We start from the raw sequence: 22,449 nt of genomic DNA, 5'->3' as shown, positions 1-22,449 counted from the left end.
GTATCATCACCCCCAGGGGATGCTTTCGGCCTGGGAAGCCCGCCTGGTGGCTCTAGAGGGGTGTTGAGGAGGAACTCTGCATGTGCCCAGAGGTAGCCTTTCTCATCCTCCCACAGGCCAGACTAAGGTCAGGCACGGTCTGGGTCTCAGGTCTTAGGGACTCCCAAGTCCCATGCAAGAATTTGGGGGAGGAGGGAGGGGGTTAAAGTCCTGATTGATTTGATTTGATCTCTTAACAGGTTTTTATTCTGCCAGTGACTCAAGATCAGCCTCCATCCCCAAGAGGGCTCAAGGGGCGTCCCCCACTAAATCCCCCCCCCAAAAAATTCAGCCTCCGGACCCCCCCTGGGCCCCCCAGCACCCCATAGAGGGGAAAACGCCCCCTCCCCTTGTTTCAATTTTCAATGCACTACAATTCCCATCGGCCCCAGCCTGGGGAAAGCTGCCCTGGCTCCCCAGCCCCCTCCTTTTGACTGCCCCCCCCCAACAAAAGAGCGCTGTTTTACGCACTTCATTCACTCCCGCGTCCGTTGCTTACTATGTAGCAAAGCCAAGCTTCCGAACGCCTCCTGATTGGCCACGCTCCGCCGTCGTCACCCAGCAACCTGCGTCACCCGGAACTTGGGGGATTTGCTCTTAAAGGGACCGCGCCCTGGCTCGCCTTTGGGGAGGAGTTTTGTTTTGTTTCGTTTTGTTTTGTTTTGAATTAAAGGCCTGGTCCGACTTTCATTACGGACCTTGGTGGCCCGGCGCGAGGGATTGCCACCCCTATCATCCGCAGCCAGCGAGATAATAAAGGTGGGATTCAAATTAAATAAATAAACTTAAATTAATTAAAACAAATAGCTAAATACTGAGAACTCACATTCTCAATAAGAAACTTAAAAACTACTGTGTGTTTTTTTTTTTAATGAATGAATAAAATAAAACCTCCATGTTCAGGAGCAGGGCGGCTCAAGCGTTTTACAAGCTGTTTTACAAGCCTAGACAGATGCCAGACTCTGGAAATTCAAGAAAAATAAAAACTCACTTAAATGAGGGACCTTCATTTTCAATGTCATTATTTTCACAAGATTCACACAGGATTACTGAGATTAAATATAAAAAAAACCCAATATTAAAGTCTCCCCCCAAAAAGAAAAATGCAAATAAAGATCAAACGCTCTGACTGTCTGTACATGCCTAGAGGCACTGTGGTGTCTTGCCAGCTCACCAGAGCAGAATGAAACGCAGGAAGTCTCTTTTCCCCTCCCTCCCCAACACACACAGATCAAGACACAAAACCTTCAAAGAGGCAAAAAGAAATACTTGCACAACACAAGATGACCACAAAAAAGCATTTTTATCCAAGAAAAAAAAACCCAAGACAAAAGTTTCTGTTCGTTTGTTCCTTTTTAATTCCGTTTTGTGGTTATTAACAGCACTGATGCAGCCAGAAACAATTTGATCAGGTCAAAAACAGCAATAGCATCATTATTCCCAGATCCTACAGCCCTAAAATAAAACAGAAAAACACCCATCGGGAGGATTTTGAAGACCTGGCTAGAAATCAAAATAACAACACCAAAACTAGCAGCATTTAAAAGAAAAGGTAAAGTGCGTTTTGGGGAGACTCTTGTTAACTAACCCTCAGCGTTTTAGGGGTCCATGCCTACCACCGATCGGTGGCCGAACCCCAAATGATCAGATTCTCAAAAATTTGGCTGAGCTGGCTGGAAAGAGAATGAAATGCCCCCAGCTCGGAATGAGGAGGAAAGGAAGGAGAAATAGACCCCCAGACCCCAATGGGAAGACATTTCTCAATCACATGGAGGAGGCATTTAGATGCCACGGCTTGAAGATGTGTGGACTTCAACTCCCAGAATTCTCTAGCCGGTTGACTCAGGGATTCTGGGAGTTGAAGTCCACGCATCTTCAAAGTGCCAAGGTAGAAAAACCATGGTACTGAGGGTCTTTCGGTCCCAAAAAAATGGGACAATCCCAATTGTGACCTCTGCAGAGATTGGGCTGGCACAACCTACCCCCTGTGCATGCCCCCCTCCCCAAACCGATGTCCCCTGAGAGGGCCCTCAATTGAGCCAGAAGGAAATTATGTATCTGCCAATTGAGGCGCATTTTGGAAACTGAATTTTGAAAGGGATGGGGCTAGATTGAAAGGGAGCAAGGTCCTCATTCCCCCCCCCTAAAAATAATAATTAAAAGGTGTAAGAGACAATTGCAGAAGTCACGAAAGGATCATAAACAAAGGAAGAGCAAGAAGAGAAATACAGAAGCAATCAAGTCATCAAAATCCATTACAGCTGATAATTCTATCCTCCCTCGCTTGAAGGAATCGCAAAATGCAATTGTCCAATTTCTCCCTCCGAATCTCGTCTTACATTTCATCCATCCAACTTCGTGCGTCACTCTCAGCCCACCTGCACACACCTGCTAATAAATTCATTACTGTTTGAGGTTAACTCGGTTAACTTCATAAGGACTAGCTCCTTTGCAAGGGCTGTTTTATTTAGGGCAAAAGCCACAGGAAATGACACGGGGATCAAAAGATCATAGAAATCTGAGGATCAGGACAGAAAGACCAAAAGTTTAACCGACTTGCTATGTCACAAGCATGTAAAGGACGGGATGGGATTACAAGGTTGAAGAAACTCAACCAAAGATTTGTTTCAGAAGCCAAGCTCAGCCCACATCTGAATTTATCTGGGTTGCACCCAGTCCTATAAATTATGATTAAGATTCCCTTTGGGAGGAACAAGGTCATTCATTTGTGGCAAGCAGGCATCGGGGGTTAATTTCATTCCATAACCACTAAAAAAAAAAGCAAATTAACTTCATTGATGGCTAAAATAAAACGAGTAAGGGGGATTAGATCCAGGACTGGACATGCCAGCCCACCGTTGGGGATGTCAATGTTCTTCCTACTAAGCCAAAAAAATTGCTAAGATAGCAAGGGCTGGCTACAAGGAAAAGCGCCCACGTGAGGAGAAAGAAAAAGGGATTGCAAAATAACTCTGTGCACGGAAGGGACGGGCACAAAGAGGAACGAGACTCTCCACTTTCTCCCCCCAAAGTTCCCATCATCTGGAATTGTTTTCCCAGTAGCGTAACTGGGGGAGGGAGGGAGGGACAGACAGCCTCTTCCTGGACTCCCATTTCAGTTGCTTATCTGCTCTGCTGCAAATATTGATGTGTGAACATGTTCAGCTCACTGTCCAGCCATCCAGCTTTATTCCTGTAAAGGCAGAGAACCCATATTAAAACAAACGAGAAAGAAATAAGTTATAGCCTGCTAGGTTCAATCCATAAAAGCCAGTTTTGCTTCAAATGAGCCTCAAAACCTGAACATTCCAAACTAAGTCATTACTAAAAGTGAAAATGCCAATAGCCTTTTTCAAATATAAGGCATTTGTATTTTGATCACTGTAGAAAGTTAAAAAAAAAAACTTACCAAAACAGGCACATTCATAACTATGAACATAATTATCTGTCCATTTGATTAGGCTTGGAAATATGTATGAAGGAATGGCTTATTTTAGGACCATTGTCCTTCTTGATTTATGGATGTTTTTAATGGGATTCTTTGGTTTGAAAAAAATAATTTTAATGGGATTCTTTGGCGTGAAAAAATAATCTCAAACTAGGTTTGCAAAAGGAAGCGGCTGAAAGATGATGCAGAGAAAAAGACTTGACGTTCCCTCACAAAGAATGTCTGCTATTTTTTTTAATACATATAACAAAATGTAATGCAGGAATAAATTTATGAATGAATGAGAACGCTCTAACCCAGGGGTAGGCAACCCTGGCTCTTTTATGACTGGTGGACTTCAACTCCCAGAATTCCTGAGCCAGCATGGCTCAGCTTGGAAACCTTTCCCTTTCCCCTCAGTGTGGCTGGCTCAGGAATTCTGGGAATTGAAGTCCACGAGTCATAAAAGGGCCCAGTTTGAAGACCCCTGGTTTAAATATTTAAATATTTTTTCCTCACGGTCACATGATCAAAATTCAGGCATTTGGGCAGAGGTAGGCAACCTTGGCTCTTTTATGACTCGTGGACTTCAACTCCCAGAATTCCTGAGCCAGCCATGCTGAGGGGAAAGGGAGAGGTTTCCAAGCTGAGCCATGCTGGCTCAGGAATTCTGGGAGTTGAAGTCCACCAGTCATAAAATGAGCCAAGGTTGCCTATCTCTGCCCTAATATAATAGTGACAACAAAAAAGATGAATATGTTTTCCTATTCTTGCCCAGATCATCAAAAATTCGTTGGAAAGCAGTGGACCTTATTTACAGGCAGAGTTTAAAAATCTGAAATCCAGGTTTTTTTTAGCAAGTGCAAGACGATGCATCCATTTTATGTAAAGTGAACACCCGCCACCCCATTCCAAGCAGCGGACAAACATAAACACGGAAGTGCCTTACCTAAGCAACTTGGCTTTACTCTGTAAAGTATCCAAAATCTCAATCTTTTGATTCAGGCCTGCAATTTCTTTCTCCAAATCTTCTCTTGTCACGTCCACCTGCTGGCAGAGCTGAGCAAAAGTTCCCGCCAGTTCCCTTTGGCAAGATTTTTTTAAATTGAAAAGAAAAAAAATCGTCAAAAAAAGATGAAAGGGGACGAGACACTGACCTCAACGAGAGAAAAGCCTCCCCCCCTTACAAATCTAATATGGCAGCTTTGTTTTTCCTCCCCACTTCACACACAATGTAAAAATCCTGAAAAGGCTGCAATAATATCAGTAAACGGTAAAATATCTTAAAGTTGTCATCTACCACTGATTTCAAATTAGCTGGGATCGGATCACTGGTTGCATGCTGGGTGAGCCCAAGGGTTTAATTTTAAAGACAGGCATTTCAGTTCTGCCCCAACGTGTCTGACTTTGCTATCGGGGGCTGGGGGGTGTTTTTTGTGGCGCTAAGTCATTCCCACAATTTTGCTTCACAAAAATCCCTGCACAGCCTAGCCCAGGGGTAGGCAACCTGGGCTCTTTTATGACTGGTGGACTTCAACTCCCAGAATTCCTCAGCCAGCATGGCTCAGCTTGGAAACCTCTCCCTTTCCCCTCAGCGTGGCTGGCTCAGGGATTCTGGGAGTTGAAGTCCACGAGTCATGAAGGGGCCATAGTTCCCCCATGCTGGCTCAGGAATTCTGGGAGTTGAAGTCCACGAGTCATAAAAGAGCCGGGGGGTAGGCAACCTTGGCTCCTTTATGACGTGTGAACTTCAACTCCCAGAATTCCTGAGCCAGCATGGTTCAGCTTGGAAACCTCTCCCTTTCCCCTCAGCTCAGGAATTCTGGGAGTTGAAGTCCACGAGTCATAAAAGAGCCTCGGTTGCCTACCCCTGGTCTAGATACTGTAGAAATTAAGCAAACGAAAGGACATGCTTTTCCCAAATGCCCTTGGCAATTATGCAGAAGGGTTAAAATCCCCATTAAGCGCAGCGGTGTAAAATCTACTCCTAGAAAGGGTGTTTTAGCGCAGGGATCTTCAAACCTGGCCCTTGGTCATGGTCAATTTCAAGCCATTTCAGACTTCACCACCTCCATTTTCTAATTTTGTCTATTTTCCTTTCTGTTAGACCACCACTTTGCCCTGTCCGACTCAGGAAAGAAGATGGTAACCATGCTTAGCTTATGAAAACGCCTGCTTGCATCTTAATAGTAAGTGCCCTTGGGGGCATTTCAGAGTTGGGACTGATTTGACTCTGCTTTGGGTCTGACTCCGATCCTCAACTGGATAATTTTGGAAAGAAAGGCCTAGCGCAGGGGGTCTTCAAACTTAGCCCTTTTATGACTTGTGGATTTCAACTCCCAGAATTCCTCAGCCAGCATCGCTGGCTGAGGAATTCTGGGAGTTGAAATCCACAAGTCATAAAAGGGCTAAGTTTGAAGACCACTGGTTTAGTGAATGAGGTGTAAAGCAAGCTAAATTTTAATTCTTCTATCCTCGGGCCAGTGTACGCTACCAATTGTAAAAGAGTCTTTTCCCGAAATGGCTTCTGATGCTCTTTCTACTCAGAGAAGGCCAAAAAGGTTGTGTAGATAGAGAGTCCTTGCCTTACAACCACAATTAAGCTCAAGTGAGACAGTAATTAAGTGGAACTTTACCCCATGTCACGACATTTCCTGCCCTAGTTAAGTGAATCTCTGCAGTAACAGAGTTGGAAGGGACCTTGGAGGTCTTCTAGACCAACCCCCTTGCTCAGCCAAGAAACCCCCAATACCATTTCAGACAAATATTAGATAACGTTTGTCTGAATAGTGACACCGCTGATTCTGTCAGGTCACCAAAGGGGACACTGCGACCATCGTGAATAGGAACCAGTGGCCCCAGCGCCCGAATTTTGATCATGTGACCACGGGGAATGCAGAATCAGCCGTTAAGTGTGAAAATTGGTCACAAAGTCATTTTCCTCAGTGCTGTTACAACTTCAAACAGTCGCTAAATGAACCATTGATAAGTTGAGGACCACCTGAACCCCTGGAGCAGCCACATGTTCACTAAACTAAGGGTTTAAATCTCTCTACTGCAGAGGTCCTCAACCTTGGAGAGAGGTTTTTCCACAGACTGGAAGGTGCGTGGTTTTGTGTGCTGCCTGCATCTTGCGGGTGGGTTTTTGTTCGTTTGTGTGGACCGGTTGCTAGCATGCTGCGGCCTGGCACTGGCCCACGGACCGGGGGTTGGGGACCCCTGCTCTACTGGGACCGAGGAGGAGAATTCTTCAGGATACACAGCATCCCGTTGCTAAGTGTCTGAATTTTGATGCTGCAACCGTCGTAAGTGACAAACATCTGTAAGTCACTCCCCCCCCCAGGGGTGTTGCAACTTGGAATGGTTGTTAAGTTGGGGACTGCCTGCATTCTGCAGCCTGGCACTCGGGCTGCACTGGGCACAGCGCAGGGAGGGCGTCGCGAGGCTTAACTCACTGCTGCACTTGGTGGCTGCAGTTGGAGCCGGTGTAGCTGACAATGAGCTGAAGCTTCTCTCCGGCGTAGTCCACGAACTGGCGCTTGAAGGCCCGCTCTTTCGCCCTGGTGGTCCAGGTGAGGCGCTCGTAGACGTACAGGAGTCCGTAGAGGCCCAAGGAGAGGGCGATCAGCCTCCAGCCCACCGCCTTCCAGACCTGGCCAGGGGGATGCAGACAGGAAATGGGGGCAGTTTTGAACAGAATATGTCGTGGCTGGAGTTGGGCTCATGGCCAAGACAAGAAGCAAATGGGGGGGGGGGGGAAGGAAATGGATTGGAATGGAAAGGAGGTATTGGGGGGGGGTCAAAGGAACGCAAGAGCCAGCGTTTCACTCTGGGAAAGTCTACTAAACAAAAAAGAGCCCCTTGCCCAAAGAAAATGAACACCATGGATTGGAAGGAAATACAATGATTGAGGGAGGGCCAGGAGAAAAGGGGGCCTTGAATTGTGCTATTTGCACGTGAACCCCTTAGAATTGGCTTTGCTACTTCCCCATCCGTGCCTGCACTCTTGGAAAGTGAAAATGCCCCAAGGGGTCTTCTTTATTTGCTGAATGAACCGGGAGGGACGGTTGACAGAATAGACGAGAATAATAAGGTTGGGAGGGACCTTGGAGCTCTTCTAGTCTGTCCAGTCTCTTCTTAAGACGCTCCAGTTGATGGAGCACCCGTAACTTCTGGAGGCAAGTCGTTCCCCTGATTAATTGTTCTCACTGCCAGGACGTTTCTCCTTAGTTCTAGGTGGCTTCTCTCCTTGATTTTTTTTTAAAAAGCCGGGGTTTTTTTCAAAAAAATGACAGTTTTGCAGCATCTGACAGGCTAAGGCAGTGATGGCGAACCTTTTAGAGACTGAGTGCCCAAACTGCAACCCAAAACCCATTTATGCATCGTCGGGTGCCGGATGGGTGTGGCTCATTGGGTGGGCGTGGCCCATTGGGTGGGCGTGGCTACAGAGGTAACACCAGACTGGGTGGGACTAAAAAGTTCAATCAATCAATTCCAACTTTGCAAGATCTTTTTTTTCCCCGCAAGTTGAAATTGACTGATTGATTGAACCTTTTTTTTGCACATGGCAGAGGAGGCCTAAAGCGAAAAGGTTTTATAAAACCCAGCTGAAGGCCTAGGACTGGGGCGATGGCGCGTGCGCCCACAGAGAGGGCTCTGAGTGCCGCCTCTGGCACCCGTGCCATTGGTTCGCCACCACGGTTCTAGTCTGTCCAGTCTCTTCTTAAGACGCTCCAGTTGATGGAGCACCCGTAACTTCTGGAGGCAAGTCGTTCCCCTGATTAATTGTTCTCACTGCCAGGACGTTTCTCCTTAGTTCTAGGTGGCTTCTCTCCTTGATTTTTTTAAAGAAGCCATTTTTTAAGCCAGTTTTGCAGCATCCGACAGGCTAAGGCGTGTCCCTAATACCCAAAAGCTGTAGGATAATGGCGTCCCAAATACAGACCCTAAAATTACGCTGATTACTCCGCCCAGCGTTTACCCTGTGATAAGATGGGTGGCCGATAAATTTGATAAACAAAAATAAAAGAGAGCAAAGGAGAGGGTCTCGGGGAAAGCAGGAAAGACGAACAAACACAGAACTAGAGGGAGCTTCCAGACATGGACTTCAGCACCCATTGCTCTGAGCTAGCAGGGTCCGCTGACTCTGGAATGGCTGAGATATGCTTCCACGTCTGCCTGGAAGGGCTGGAGAGAAATCAGGAAGCTGGCCTCCATCACCCCACTTCTTTTTCCTGAGCGCTCCCCCCAAAACCTACCACTCCACCGATCACCAGGATGCCCATCGAAGTCCTGGAGGTGAGGGAGGCCAAGCCGGTCACCATGGAGACCATCAGCTCCTCCTGAGTCAAGGAACCCTGTGGCATGGGGGGCAAGCTTGGGTTCGCTGGGGTCAGGGGCAACGGACGCTGGACCTGGTGGGCAAAATTGGAAAGAGAGGGACAATTGGAAAGCTAAGACAGGCTGCCGCCTCTGGGGGAATTCCAGCCTCCGGTGCCCGTTCTGCAGATGAAGCGAGTGAGGCCAGGGGGAAAGGACCATTAAGGAACACAGGAGAGGAAAAACTCCACGCCAGCAAAGGTCAGTTTGGAAGGATAACAAAAATGACACAGCTTGGTCTCCCCCGGACAGGCCTCAGGAGAAGCCGAGTCTCCACGCGCAGGGGGGAATTTACCTTGCATTATCTTGTTTGTTTGTTTGTTCACTAGTTTTATTCCTTTGTAACATAAATAGTTACAAATAGTAAGGGGCAACAGCCGAGAAAGGGCAAACAAAAAAGGGGTGAAGAAAGGGAGGGGAAGTAACAAAAGGCACTGACTTTCGACTCTCCCTGTTGTAGTAAAATCAGACATGAAAATCAAATCTCAACTTTTTACATTTCTATAGTAGCATGCACTAGCCCAGGGCTCTTCAAACCTGGCCCTTTGATGACTCGTGGACTTCAACTCCCAGAATTCCTCAGCCAGCGTGCATGCTGGCTGAGGAATTCTGGGAGTTGAAGTCCACGAGTCATCAAAGGGCCAGGTTTGAAGAGCCCTGTTCTACAGTCTGAAGAAAACTATGTCAAATATTCAGAACAATAACACTATTCAAAATCTCAGACTCTTTAAATCTAGTTCTTATGACCCCAGCTAGCAGTTGGAACTTGATCTATTGCAGGGCTCTTCAAACTTGGCCCTTTGATGACTCGTGGACTTCAATTCCCAGAATTCCTCAGCCAGCAACGCTGGCTGAGGAATTCTGGGAGTTGAAGTCCACGAGTCATCAAAGGGCCAAGTTTGAAGAGGCCTGCCCTAGCCATTTCTGTATCGGCAGATCAGTCTAATTGGTAAAACCCAAAATCATAATATCGTTTTCCCCCCCCCACCTCAAGCAGGACCTCACGTCATCACACCCGAGTCTTACCTGGTCGCTGTAGCCCATCAAAGCCCGGCGGGTGTTTTTGGGCCCCAGAAACCGGTTCACCAGCATGGTCCAGCCGAGGGAGAAATGGAACTGGACGTCTTCCTGGAAGTCGGCGCAGAGCTTGTCGCAGTTCAGGTCGTAGCTGAGGGCGAAGCACTGCCTGGGCACCAGCAGCTCGATCTGCCCCCTCAGGGAGATGGGGAGGAGCGGCTTCAGGCCATCTGAAAGACACAGCAGGGAGGGAGAGAGAACACGGTGTGTGTGTGTGTGTGTGTGTGTGAGAGAGATCCACGGCCCACATCTCAGCACAACTCAGGAGGAAACAGAACTACGTCATGGGCAGGCTGGGGGTGGGACTAGAGGAGGGATGGGGAACCTTGGCTCTTTTACGACTTGTGGACTTCAACTCCCAGAATTCCTGAGCCAGCATGGGGGAACTATGGCCCCCTTTATGACTTGTGGACTTCAACTCCCAGAATTCCTGAGCCAGCATGGGGGAACTATGACCCCCTTTATGACTTGCGGACTTCAACTCCCAGAATTCCTGAGCCAGCATGGGGGAACTATGACCCCCTTTATGACTTGTGGACTTCAACTCCCAGAATTCCTGAGCCAGCATGGGGGAACTATGACCCCCTTTATGACTTGCGGACTTCAACTCCCAGAATTCCTGGCCAGTGTGCCTGGCTGAGAAATTCTGGGAGTTGAAGTCCACAAGTCCTAAAAGAGCCAAGGTTTCCCCACCCCTGGACTAGAGGACCTCCGGTGTCCCCTTCCCACCCTCCCAAGGGATGCTCACCAATCATTTCTTGCTGCATGATCTGCAAAGAAGCTGCGATGGAACTGGAGCAGCGATCTGACATGTTGCGGCCCAGGCCTTCCTCGATGTGTCGATGCAGCTCCTGGGAAAGAAAAAAACGAGGGAATCCTGGGAATTGGAAGAGTCACTTCTCTTGAAGTCCCTGGCGCTCTCTGAGGACTGGGAGGGGGAGCTGAGAAGGGAGGATCAAGGCATGGAGGGCGACATCACCCAACCCGCCAAGATGGGGACGGTTGCTAAAACAATTTCTTTTAAAGCAGGGGTCTTCAAACTTGGCCCTTTTATGACTTGTGGACTTCAACTTCCAGAATTCCTCAGCCAGACACGCTGGCTGAGGAATTCTGGGAGTTGAAGTCCACAAGTCATAAAAGGGCCAAGTTTGAAGACCCCTGAACTAGATCAATAGTCCCTGGAAGGTGTCTTTGGCTGTCCGTGAGAATGAAGGACGGTCAAAAAAACAATAATTTAAAAAAATGGCCACTGAAAGGGAATCTCTGGATGACCTCTCTACTGCTGCTGCTCTCGTGCCCTAATCCAGGGGTTTCCCAGCTGTTGTTGTTTTTTAATTTTCATTTCTGTCATTTTCTTCTTCTTTTTTTGAATTGTGTTAGCCCAGGGGTCTTCAAACTTGGCCCTCTCATGACTCGTGGACTTCAACTCCCAGAATTCGTGTCTAACTGAGGAATTCTGGGAGTTGAAGCCCACAAGTCATCAAAGGGCCAAGTTTGAAGACTCCTGCTTTAAAGTAATTGGACAGGGGGAAGTAACCAGGGGGAAGGAGGAGAAAGGGAAAAGATTTCACGGGGGAAAATTTCGGTGCCTTACTGTCACCACTTGGCTTTCGCTACAAATGGAGCTGGGAGTCTTTCTTTCCTAGAAGGCCAAGCTGGGGCAATTACTTTAAAGACACTGAGCTGGGTTGTTTTGTTGTAGACGTTTCATCACCCAAACTGGGTAACATCATCAGTGCTGGAAGGGAGCACCAGCCCTCTCCCTTCTAGCCCTGATGATGTTACCTAGTTGGGTCATGAAACGTCTGCAAGAAAACCACCATGCTCAGAGAGCACCAAGGACCCCTCAGCCCTCCTCCTCCTCCTCCTTCCCTCTCCCTCTGCAAACCCCCCTCCCTTCTAGCACTGATGATGTTCCCTAGGTGGGTCATGAAACGTCTGCCAGAAAACAAGCAAGCTCAGAGAGTGCCAAGGACCCCTCATGTCAACCCTGAGTAGCCAATATTGTCCTTCACTGATCCCTCTTGAAGTCATCAAGGTTATTGTGTTGCCCAGCTTGATGGGTTTGGGATTAAGAGACAGACAATGCAGACGATGGACTTGAGATAACAAAGGATACTCCATTATTAAGTGGTGATGTGTTAGGATGAGAAATAGAAAATGCTTATGAAATAAATTAAGAATATATTTAAGTAAGTAATATGTGTATTTTAGATATTATAACTTTTATGTAGTGCAGTGTTTCTCAACCTTGACAATTTTAAGGCATGTGGACTTCAACTCCCAGAATTCCACAGCCAGCATTCACTGATGTAGTGAGACAAAGGAAATTCGGGTTACTTGAAACTCAAATACTATGGATATTAAAGATCAAATTGGAGTACTGCAATTAAAAACTAAAAACTAGGTAAATATTAAAAACAGGACATGGATATGTATAAGCAAAAAATGTGATAATGAAGTTTTAACTGAGTTTGAGATAATTAGAAATTTACTAGCTTAAATATGATACAGCAAATGTTAAGGGAAATAGAGAAGAAATATTTGATGATGTAACCTAAAGATTTTGTTATTGAACTATCGAGTCACCCAATCACCACGCTGCTTTCCAAATACTCAAATGTAAAACTGGAAAACCAATAAAATATTATTAAAAAAAGAGAGAGAGAGAAAGGGCACAGCAACAGATTCCCTTACGGACCTTTCTCCGCAGAGGGTTAAACTTCTGAAGGTGGATTTTGCCTCCAGGGGGAGACAGCCACGGGGGGGGGGCACACCGGACCCCCAGTGCCTCCCAGGGAATGACCCAGCCTGCACGAAGGGGCTTACGTTCTTATACACCTTCAGGACCACCGGGGAAGGATGGAAATCCAGCTGAAACTCGTCCACCAGCACTGACAGCTTCCTGATCTCCTCTCCCATGGCGTTGGAAACCTGGAGGGAAAGCTGCACGCTGAGTGGGCAGGAACCGGGCTGCGTTTCCTTTACTTTCCAAGAAAGCCAGCCCCCCCATACACACACACAGTGCAAACACCCTGATAAAATGGAGGAAACCAAGCCTGCAGAGGTTTGTCTTGCGAATCCCCAGTCGGGGTGCTGAGTATGGCAGAGACTAGCGACGATAAAGATACTCTTGAATCCCAGCTCAGCTTCTACTTTTCTTTGTGGTAAAAAAAAGGCCCGCTGGGCGTTTCCTGCTGGGGTCGTCTTTGCTCCCGGGAACCCAGCAGCGCAAAGCCGGCTTGGAGTGCAGGGAAAGGGCCTCACCTGGCGCTCCACCTCTTCCGTGAGTTCCTTGATTTTCAGTTTGTAGCTCTGGGAGAGCAAGTCCAGCTGTTTCTCTATGAACCCCAGGCGCTCCTGGCGGTCGTCCCACTTCTCCAGGCAATACACTCTGCAGGACACGAGGGAGGGAGGGAGGGAAAGGGAAGGAGGGAGGAAAGGGAGGAAGGGAGGGAGGGAGGGAGGAAAGGAAGGGAGGAAGGGAGGGAGGGAAGGAGGAAGGAAAGGAGGAAGGGAGGGAGGGAAAAGGAAGGAGGGAGGGAGGGAGGAAAGGGAGGGAGGAAGGAAGGGAGGGGAAGGGATCAAACAAAAGAATCAAATGAAGGAAGGGAGGGAGGGAGGGAAAGAGGAAGGGATCAAAGGAAGGAATCAAACGAATGAATCGAAGGAAGGAAGGAATCGAAGGAAGGGAGGGAAAAAGGGAGGGGAAGGGATCAAAGGAAGGAATCAAAGGAAGAGAGGGAGGGAGGGAAAAGGAAGGAGGGAGGGAAAGAGGAAGGAAGGAAAGGAAGGAAGGAATCAAAGGAAGGGAGGGAGAAAAAAGGAAAGAAGAAACAAAAGCACCCAGTTTCTAAACCAGCTGAAATCCGGCCAAGGCCTCCTTGCTGTGCTCTTTGAGTTCAACTTCCACAAATTCTCTGGGAAATCCCAAAGGAGGCACCTCTGTTCCTGTGCGGCCACGTGGACGGAGTCCATGATGTGCCGGACCTCCTCAGCAATCTGCTTGGCTCTGACCGTGTGCTGCTCAAACTTGGTCTTGACCGCAGACTGTGAGATGCACTCCTGCAGGAAGGAAGACACACCTCAGCTCTCCCGACAAAAGTCAGCATCCTTTCCCCTGAGCAGCCAGGCTGTGAACCCCCCCCCACCCTTGGGCTCATTTTATCAGCTCAGACCCCGTTAATAGTGTCCTTGGGGACTAGCGGCTTAATCACAGTAAAAATAGGCAAACCAGGATCTTTAGGATGTTGCCTTAGGAATCTACTTCAAAGTGTTGAACAATGCAGGATTCTCTGCTTAATGATATCATTTGCTTCTGACTCTGGAGCCAGATCAAATGTTCTCATAGTTCAAATAAGGGTTTATAGAAAGGAAGTGTATGGAGATGAAAGAACCACTGTAAAGTGCTCTGGGTAATATTGTTCACACGGCCTGCTATTGGATTCTTCAGGATAGTTTCGAGATTTTTTTTTTTGTTATTAATTACAAAACAAAATCCTTTGCTTGCTAAAATATACAGCTCTTATATATTAAAAAATGTAAACTACAGGGTCTAATTATATTATAGACCTAGTTGTATCATATACATTTAACAACATCACAGTTGTTAAATTTAATGGGTAAATTAAGAAAATGTGTTAGAATTTACCACCCAAACGTCTTAAGCTGGTCTCTGAACCCTGGGCTCTGAAGAGCAAAAACTCACACACAAATGGATGGAGTGGATGGAAATGTACCAAGGAGAGAAGCAACCTGGAACTAAGGAGAAACTTCCTGACAGTGAGGACAATTAACCAGTGGAACATCCTGCCTCCAGAAGCGGTGAATGCTCCAACGCTGGAAGTTTTTAAGAAGAGATTGGACAGCCATCTGTCCAAAATGGTATATAGGGTTACCTGCCTGAGCAGGGGGCTGGACTAGAAGACCTCCAAGGTCCCTTCCAACATCATCATCATCATCATCATAAATATCAACGTCTAACAATGCACTTGCCTCAAATCTTCGCTCAAAATTCTGGAATTCAAACATCCTCACTTGGAAACCCTCCGCCAGGGCTCCACCTAGAAAGAAAAAAAAAACAAGCGCCATCAGATTTGAACAGCAAAACAGGCCCACGTTTGTTTTTTAAAAGTTCCTAGTCCTCATGGGGACCAAGGCAAACTTGAATAGCCAGGAGCAACGTCAAGTGTAATTTTTAAGGGGGAAGGGGTTGCAGATTTAGAAACGGGGAGAGGCTTAGAGCAGTGTTTTTTCAATCTCAGCAACTTTTTAAGACTTGTGGACTTCAACTCCCAGAATTCCCCAGCCAGCTGTGCTGGCTGGGGAATTCTGGGAGTTGAAGTCCCTCCCATCTTACAAGTCGCCAAGGTGGAGGAACACTGGTTTAGAGGGTCTCTCACCTCCTTCAGGCATACCCTGAGCCTTCTGGATGCGGGCGTTCAGGACCTCTTTCGCAGAGACAAAAAAGATGCGGTCACCAGCCTGGGCACGATCCACCACGCCCAGCTCGTCCACCAGGAAGCTGGTGCAGCGTTCCATGTGTTGCCGGCGAACCTGCAGGAGACGATAGCAGTGAGGGGTAGATAAGACAGGCCAATCTTTCCTATTCGGGCTGCTCTCCTTCAGCCACCCCAGAGGAAGCCTCACCTCCTCCATGTATTCCGGTTCGGATGCCGAAGCGTCCCAGCGGTTATTCAGAATGAAAATGTTTGGCCGAGAGAGGCGAGCGTTGACTTTGTGGAAGAACTGTTTCTCCTGGATGGGCAGGAAAGAAACAACAAGAAGAAGAAGAATTACAAAATTCTAGAAACACGAGGATCGTAAAATTATATTTGGGATAAAATTTGGGTTAAAATTAGCTTTGGGATAAAAAGCACCTTTGGGATAAAATTAGCTTGAAAAATCAGAATCAGAACAGAGCGAGAAGGGGCCTTGGAGATCTTCTAGTCCAGCCCCCTGCTTAAGCAGGAATCCCTATACAATTTCTGACAGTCTTTTCTTAAAAGCCTTCAGGGATGAATCATCCACAACTTCTGGTGGCAAGCTGTTCCACTAGTTAAATGTCCTCACTGTTAGAAAGTTTCTCCTTAATTCAAGGTTGCCTCTCCCCTTGATTAGTTTCCAATCTTTGTTTCTTGTCCTGCCTTCTGGTGCTTTGGAAAATAAGCTGAGCCCCCTCCTCTTTGTGGCAGTCCCTCAAATACTGGAAGACATCTATAATGTTCACCCCTAGTCCTCGTTTTCTCTAGACTGGCCATACCCAAATCCTGCAACCATTTTTTACATGTTTTAGTCTCCAGGCCTTTAATCATCTCGGTTGCTCTTCTCTGCACCTTTTCCCAAAGTCTCAACATCTTTTTTAATAATGTGGTGAACAAAACTGGACGCAGAATTCCAGGTGTGGCCTCACTAAGGCTCTATAAAGCGGTATTAACACTTCGCAGGATCTCGATTCTTTCCCTCTATTTATACAACCCAGGATTGTGTTAGCTTTTTTGGGCTGCTGCCGCACACGGCTGGCTAAAAAAAAGGAGTCATCTATTCAAAACCTCAACCTTTCTGCCCCTTCTGCCCCCCCCCCCAGGGTTCTTGAGCAGAGGGAGTGTGGGGTCAGTGGAGATGCAACTGTGTCTTCAATGAATTTTTTAAAAAACAGGAGTTGCAAACTCAGCTTTGCCACCGGATGTGACGACTGATGTGAAAGACAGACAAACGAGCAAATCCAGTTGGTTTCCTCTAATTCGCCAATACGCAATGCCAAACTTTTTGTGCGTTCAAGTGCCTTGATACTAGACCTGACAGCATCCTGGAACTTGTGTGATTCTTGCAAAAGTTTAGCTAAAAACAAAGTCAGGGAGGCCGGGAATGAAAAGGGAGCCACCTTCTTACCGTCTGCATCAGGGTCGACTCAGAGTTGGCCACCAACACAAACACGTCCGCATCCAAGCAGAATTTATCAATCCAGCTATCCAGCTCAGTGGTGACGTCAATTCCAGGGCTAATAAACAGATATTAAGAAACACAGAACTGAGATCGTAATTTACACGCTGAAATGGCGTTCTCTTCCAACACACACACACGCAGGTCCTCTAGGACAGAGGTAGGCAACCTTGGCTCTTTTATGTCTCGTGGACTTCAATTCCCAGAATTCCTGAGCCAGCCATGCTGGCTCAGGAATTCTGGGAGTTGAAGTCCACGAGTCATAAAAGAGCCAAGGTTGCCTACCCCTGCTCTAGGAGTTTTAAATTTTGATTTTGCCTTTAAAATACAGGTAGTCCTCAACTTACAACAGTCCGTTTAGCAACCGTTCGAAGTTACAACGGCACTGGAAAAAGGGACTCCTGACTGTGGTTCACACAACTATCACAGCATCCCTGCGGTTTACGTGATCAAAATTCGGACGCTTGGCAATTGATTCGTATTTATGACGGTTGAAGCGCACCTTTTGCGACCTCCTGACAAAAGCCAGGCTCACTTAACAACCGTTGTTGCTAACTTAACTGTAGTGATTCACTTAACGACTGTAGCGAGAAAGGTCGTAAAATGGGGAAAAATCCATTTCACAAATGTTTCACTTAGCGACAGAAATTTTGGGCTCAATTGTGGCCATTAAGGTGAGGACTGCCTGTACAGAACTGGCATCACGACTGACAGACTGAATTGGTCTTCTCTCTTCCAACGTCCCCCCCCCCCACCCTGTATGAGTTTTAAACTTTGCTTTCCAGTTCTAAAAGGTAGGATCAGAAGAGTTATGTTGGATTAATTAAAATAATTTTAGTTATTTTTTATAGACCCTGGCGAAAGTCCATCTCACATTTATTCAGACGATCAAGGCACAACAGCTACAATTTAAGAAAACCTATAAGAGAAATTGCCTTTTTCCTGGCTGGGTGTTAAGAGAGGGAACATTTTCATTTTGGGGTGGGGGGGGAAACAGCCACTCACCTGTCCATCAAAACGAGATCATCCTTGAGCAAAGGGCACTTGGAATTCGGCCACATGACGCTGACCAGACCCCCGGCAGTTAGCAATTCGTCCTGGTGGAGGGCGTGAGCCAGCTGGTTGACCGTCTGGGGCAGGAGAAAGAAGGAAGACAGACCGAGGAAATAATTACGAAGATGTTTTTTAAAAAATGCAAGAATTTAATAATAACCCGCTGGACAATGTAGGTCAGGGGTAGGCAACCTTGGCTCTTTTATGACTTGTGGACTTCAACTCCCAGAATCCCTGAGCCAGCCACGCTGAGGGGGAAGGGAGAGGTTTCCAAGCTCAGCCATGCCGGCTCAGGAATTCTGGGAGTTGAAGTCCACGAGTCATAAAAGAACCAAGGTTGCCTACCTCTGGCCTAGGCCTAGGCTGCTTTATGACTCGTGGACTTCAACTCCCAGAATTCCTGAGCCGGCATGGCTAAGCATGGAAACCTCTCCCTTTCCCCTCAGCATGGCTGGCTCAGGAATTCTGGGAGTTGAAGTCCACGAGTCATGAAGGGGCCAAGGTTGCCTACCCCTGATGTAGGTGATGGCTGGAGAAAAAAAAAACGGTTTTGAAGTAATGAGTCACCCACACCACCATCTAGGTGAGGGCTCTCCAACCTTGGCGACTTTAAGACTTGTGAACTTCAATTCCCAGAATTCCCCTCTGGGAGTTGACGTTCACAAGTCTTAAAAGTTGCCAAGGTTGGAGAGCCCCGATTATGTCAACCAACCACCCTCCAGCAGCTTTGGTGTTCAGAGAATATAATTCCTCCCCGAGTTTCTCTGACCCTCAATGTTGGGCTCGTTCCCACATGATACCTTGACACTCTTCTTCTCCTCGGAGCCTTCGGTGAGGAGGAAGGCGTCCTGCCCGTCCGTCCCCTCCACTCTCAGGAAGCAATTTGTGGTGTGGCCGATCCCAGAGGGAAGGACTTTATCCCACAGCATGGCGTTGATCACCGTACTTTTCCCATTGCTCGTCCTAAAAAATGGCAAAACACAGACGGCCACGTCCTCCCATGCTATCCTCACAACAGCCCTGCAAGGTGGTTGATTATCTAGATGCAGGGACTTCCCAAGTGCCTCGTAGCGTCGCTTCGGGACTGTGTTGAGTTCTGAACTCCGGAGGACCAAAACAGGCCCACCGTTGCGGTTGAAACAATCCATGGACAATTTAAGCTGGGCTCCTTCCTCCGAGCTTTGCAGGCTGGACTCAGAATCATGGGGGATGTAGTCCAGCCCCCTCGGAGAGCCTCAAGCTTCCCAAATAACAACAACTGACTCACCGCCCAAAGAAAGCCACTTTCATGTGTCGCCTGGCCAGCACCTCGCTGATCCCGCTGACCTTGGACAGGTAGCCCTTGACCTCGGACACCTGCTCTTCTGTGGTGACCGGGTCAAGCTCACCGTTCTTGTGCGTTTCTGGAAAATAAGCAATATATCGTCTGGGAGGTGAGTGGTTTGAAGGCTGCTGCAAACTCCACTTCCAGACGGTTCTTAAACAGCAGTACAGAAAAAGACATTTTCCCAGCAAAAAAAAAAAGATGCCAAGCTAAAACAAGAATGGGAGAACACTCTGCCTGCTTCAGAACTACGAGTCCCAGCGTCCCTCTGCATGGCCTTGGTTGCTTAAAGCGACCACATTCACACCCTGCAGAAAACCTTGACCGAAATCTAGCTGGCTCAGCACACCAGTATGGAGGATGGCCAGACTGGAGGCAGGAGACTGAGACTAAATTTAGGAAAGAAAGGGTAGAACTTGAGAAATATGGATAACAGATTCAACTCTTTCCTTCCTTCTGTTGTTTGTTCCCTCACGGCCCAATTTAAGATTGTAAACCCCTTGTATTTAAATCCTTATATAGCAGACAGTATTATAAATAAGAAAATAAACCCCAGAAATGGCACCCAAGTTTAAAAACAGCAGAATGAAAGCGCCAACAAGCGCCATGAAGACAACAAGGATAGTTGGAGAAAAACCCAACGCAAAAGAAGTGAACAAAAAGTCAGAAACAAAGAAATTGGAAATGCAGAAGGCCCTGGATTCAAAACCTCAGCTAGCAAAATGTTTCTTTTCAAGAGACACTCATGCTTCTGGTCTTCTTGAGCTGCGGGCATTCACTCACGGCTGTGCACAAGTCAGCAAGCTCTGTGGCACATTAGGCCAACTCACCTTCCAGAAACACGGAGCTCTCCTGGATGTAAGCTGCCAACTGTTCAAAGATGCCATTTATTTTTTTCTTGGCAGTGACAAAATGCTTCAGGGGGGAGGCACTGACTTCCGCCATATGTCTCTTGTCCTTTTTGCTCGCGATGATGGACTTAGAGCGAATGAAGAGCAGGGACATTGTGCTAGGAGGAGAAAAATATATCGATTAGGCACAGGAAAGAAGAAAAGGGGTTAACAGAATAACAGAGTTGGAAGGGACCTTGGAGGTCTTCTAGTCCAACCCCCTGCTCAGGCAGGAAACCCTATACCAATTCAGACAAATGGCTGCCCAGTCTCTTCTTAAAAACTTCCAGTGTTGGAGCATTCACCGCTTCTGGAAGCAGGTTGTTCCACTGGTTAATTGTTCTGACTGTCAGGAAGTTTCTCCTTAGTTCTAGGTTGCTTCTCTCCTTGGTTAGTTTCCATCCGTGGCTTCTTGTCCGGCCTTCAGGGGCTTTGGAGAAGAGCTTGACTCCCTCTTAGCTTAGTTTATAATTCATCACAGGTAAACAAGCAACCATATTACCCCTTATTGTGAAAGTCTAGTTCCCGTAGCATGCTAAAGAAATCACTGTATTTTCCACAACACGCTTGAACCCCAGGCAAATGACAAATTTCCTAAATCTATTAAAGGGATCGTGGGAAAGTTCTATGTTATGAACTCAAAGATTTCCCAAATCGAAGGAGCAAAAAGGCTGGATTTCTGGGAGAATGCTAGAAGGAAACTCACATTTATTTTTAATTGCTCTGAAACCTCTAGGCCAGGGGTCTTCAAACTTGGCCCTTTTATGACTTGTGGACTTCAACTCCCAGAATTCCTCAGCCAGCATTCTGGGGGTTGAAGTCCACAAGTCATAAAAGGGCCAAGTTTGAAGACCCTTGCTCTAGGCCTTTCTTTCCAAAATTACCCTGTTGAGGATCGGAGTCAGAGTTAGCAGCACCCAAAGCAGAGTCAAATCAGTCCCAACTCTAAATTGCCCCCAAGTGCACTTACTATTAAGATGCAAGCAGGCGTTTTCATAAGCTAAGCATGGTTACCATCTTCTTTCCTGAGCTGGACAGGGCAAGTGCTGGTCTAAGAGAAAGGAAAATAGACAAAATTAGAAAATGGAGGTGGTGAAGTCTAAAATGGCTTGAAATTGACCATGAGCAAGCAAATGGCCATAAATCACCATTATATAAATTAAAACACATTTAGGTTTCTTCCTTATAGAATGTATATTTTATAATTCACCTATAAACAGAGGTTCTCCAGGCAGGTTGTCAACCAAGAGACATTTTCACCTCTGACAAGATTTTCCACCATTGAATCAACCTGAATGGCTGTTTTGGAGACGCTTCCCTGCCAATCCTGAAATACTCCATCATGCACTGCCTGGGGGTGAGGGTCCATCAAGCACTGCCAGGGGATGTGTGGAAGTTCATCATACACTGCCTGGGCAGTGTGTGGAGGTCCATCATGCACTGCCCAGGAGTGCTAGAACTCCATCACGCACTGCCCAAGAGAGTGCTAGAACATCATGCACTGCCCAGGGGAGCATATGGAGGTCCATCATGCACTGCCCAGGGAAGTGTGTGGAAGTCCATCATGCACTGCCCAGAAGTGTGGAGGGCCATCATGCACTGCCCAGGAGAGTACTAGAGCTCCATCATGCACTGCCCGGGGGAGCATATGGAGGTCCATCATGCACAGCCCCCTCCGTGCCACAAAACAGCCCCCCCAAAGCAAAACCCCATTTTGGGCCGGGGTGTCGGCCTGCAACTTGCCTCCGAGCTGCCACCTGCGTTCACACGTGCACCGCCTCAGACACTTCTCCTTCTTGTACACGTGAGGGGCCCCGCTCGGCTCCCTCGGGCCGGGAAGAGGCAAAAGGGGGCGAGCAGTTAAACGAGGCCCACCTTCTCCGCGACCACCTCTCTATTGCCGGCGGAGGGCTGAATTAACCCCCCCGAGAACCCGCGTGTAACGTCTATACCCGCCGACACGCGTCGCAGCCCCCCGCGCCTCACCTTCACCTGCCTTCTGCCTCAGCCGCTCGCCTGAAGCGCCCCGGGAAACGTCAAAGGGCGCGACGGGAGGTGACGTCACGCCAGGCGCGACGGCCACGCCCCGCTGCCTCCTGGGAATTGAAGTCTGGCAGCTGTTTATATTCTTTTCCCCCCTTTTTTTAATTTGGGGATGAAGGAAAAGAATCGGGAACGGGGCCAGAGGTTGCTTGAAAGGCCGCGCCCTTCCCTCTCCTTGGTTGTTTTTTTTTGCAGGGGATGGAAATCCACTCTGCCCATGCTCTGGAGTACCGAGTTCAATTTTTAACAACTCAAACATCCCCCTCCATTTAGGG

The 22,449-nt window shown here is 47.5% G+C and overlaps 1 protein-coding gene across 1 annotated transcript; it reads right to left on the bottom strand.

The window, feature by feature from the left end:
• Positions 1 to 3,121: 3,121 nt before the first annotated feature.
• Positions 3,122 to 22,153, bottom strand: MFN2 (mitofusin 2). Its single transcript, XM_015824742.1, has 19 exons — positions 22,118 to 22,153; positions 21,102 to 21,182; positions 20,072 to 20,250; positions 19,185 to 19,320; positions 18,718 to 18,880; positions 17,870 to 17,994; positions 16,814 to 16,922; positions 15,572 to 15,679; positions 15,325 to 15,478; positions 14,918 to 14,985; positions 13,866 to 13,987; positions 13,190 to 13,316; positions 12,752 to 12,856; positions 10,671 to 10,773; positions 9,872 to 10,092; positions 8,725 to 8,880; positions 6,922 to 7,118; positions 4,416 to 4,550; positions 3,122 to 3,232 (listed from the first exon to the last, which is right to left on the bottom strand). Exons 3-19 carry the CDS (start codon positions 20,244 to 20,246, stop codon positions 3,163 to 3,165), a joined length of 2,274 nt encoding a protein of 757 aa, XP_015680228.1. The 5' UTR covers positions 20,247 to 20,250; positions 21,102 to 21,182; positions 22,118 to 22,153; the 3' UTR covers positions 3,122 to 3,162.
• Between the last annotated feature and the right edge of the window lie 296 nt (positions 22,154 to 22,449).

The sequence above is a fragment of the Protobothrops mucrosquamatus genome, unplaced genomic scaffold, assembly GCF_001527695.2.
Source record: "Protobothrops mucrosquamatus isolate PMUCROS unplaced genomic scaffold, P.Mucros_1.0 scaffold2331, whole genome shotgun sequence".
NCBI classification, from domain to species: Eukaryota; Metazoa; Chordata; class Lepidosauria; order Squamata; family Viperidae; genus Protobothrops; species Protobothrops mucrosquamatus.
The sequence above is the reverse complement of the archived record's forward strand: the minus strand, read 5'-3'. Positions and strand labels throughout refer to the sequence as shown.

Coding starts and splice junctions, on each gene's coding strand:
- MFN2 (XM_015824742.1), bottom strand. CDS start 20,246: ATGTCCCTGCTCTTCATTCGCTCTAAGTCCATCATCGCGAGCAAAAAG. Junction 12,857..13,189: donor CGGAAGAGGTGGAGCGCCAG/GTGAGGCCCTTT, acceptor CTTTCCCTCCAG/GTTTCCAACGCCATGGGAGA. Junction 4,551..6,921: donor TGCAGCCACCAAGTGCAGCA/GTGAGTTAAGCC, acceptor ATCTTGCCAAAG/GGAACTGGCGGGAACTTTTG.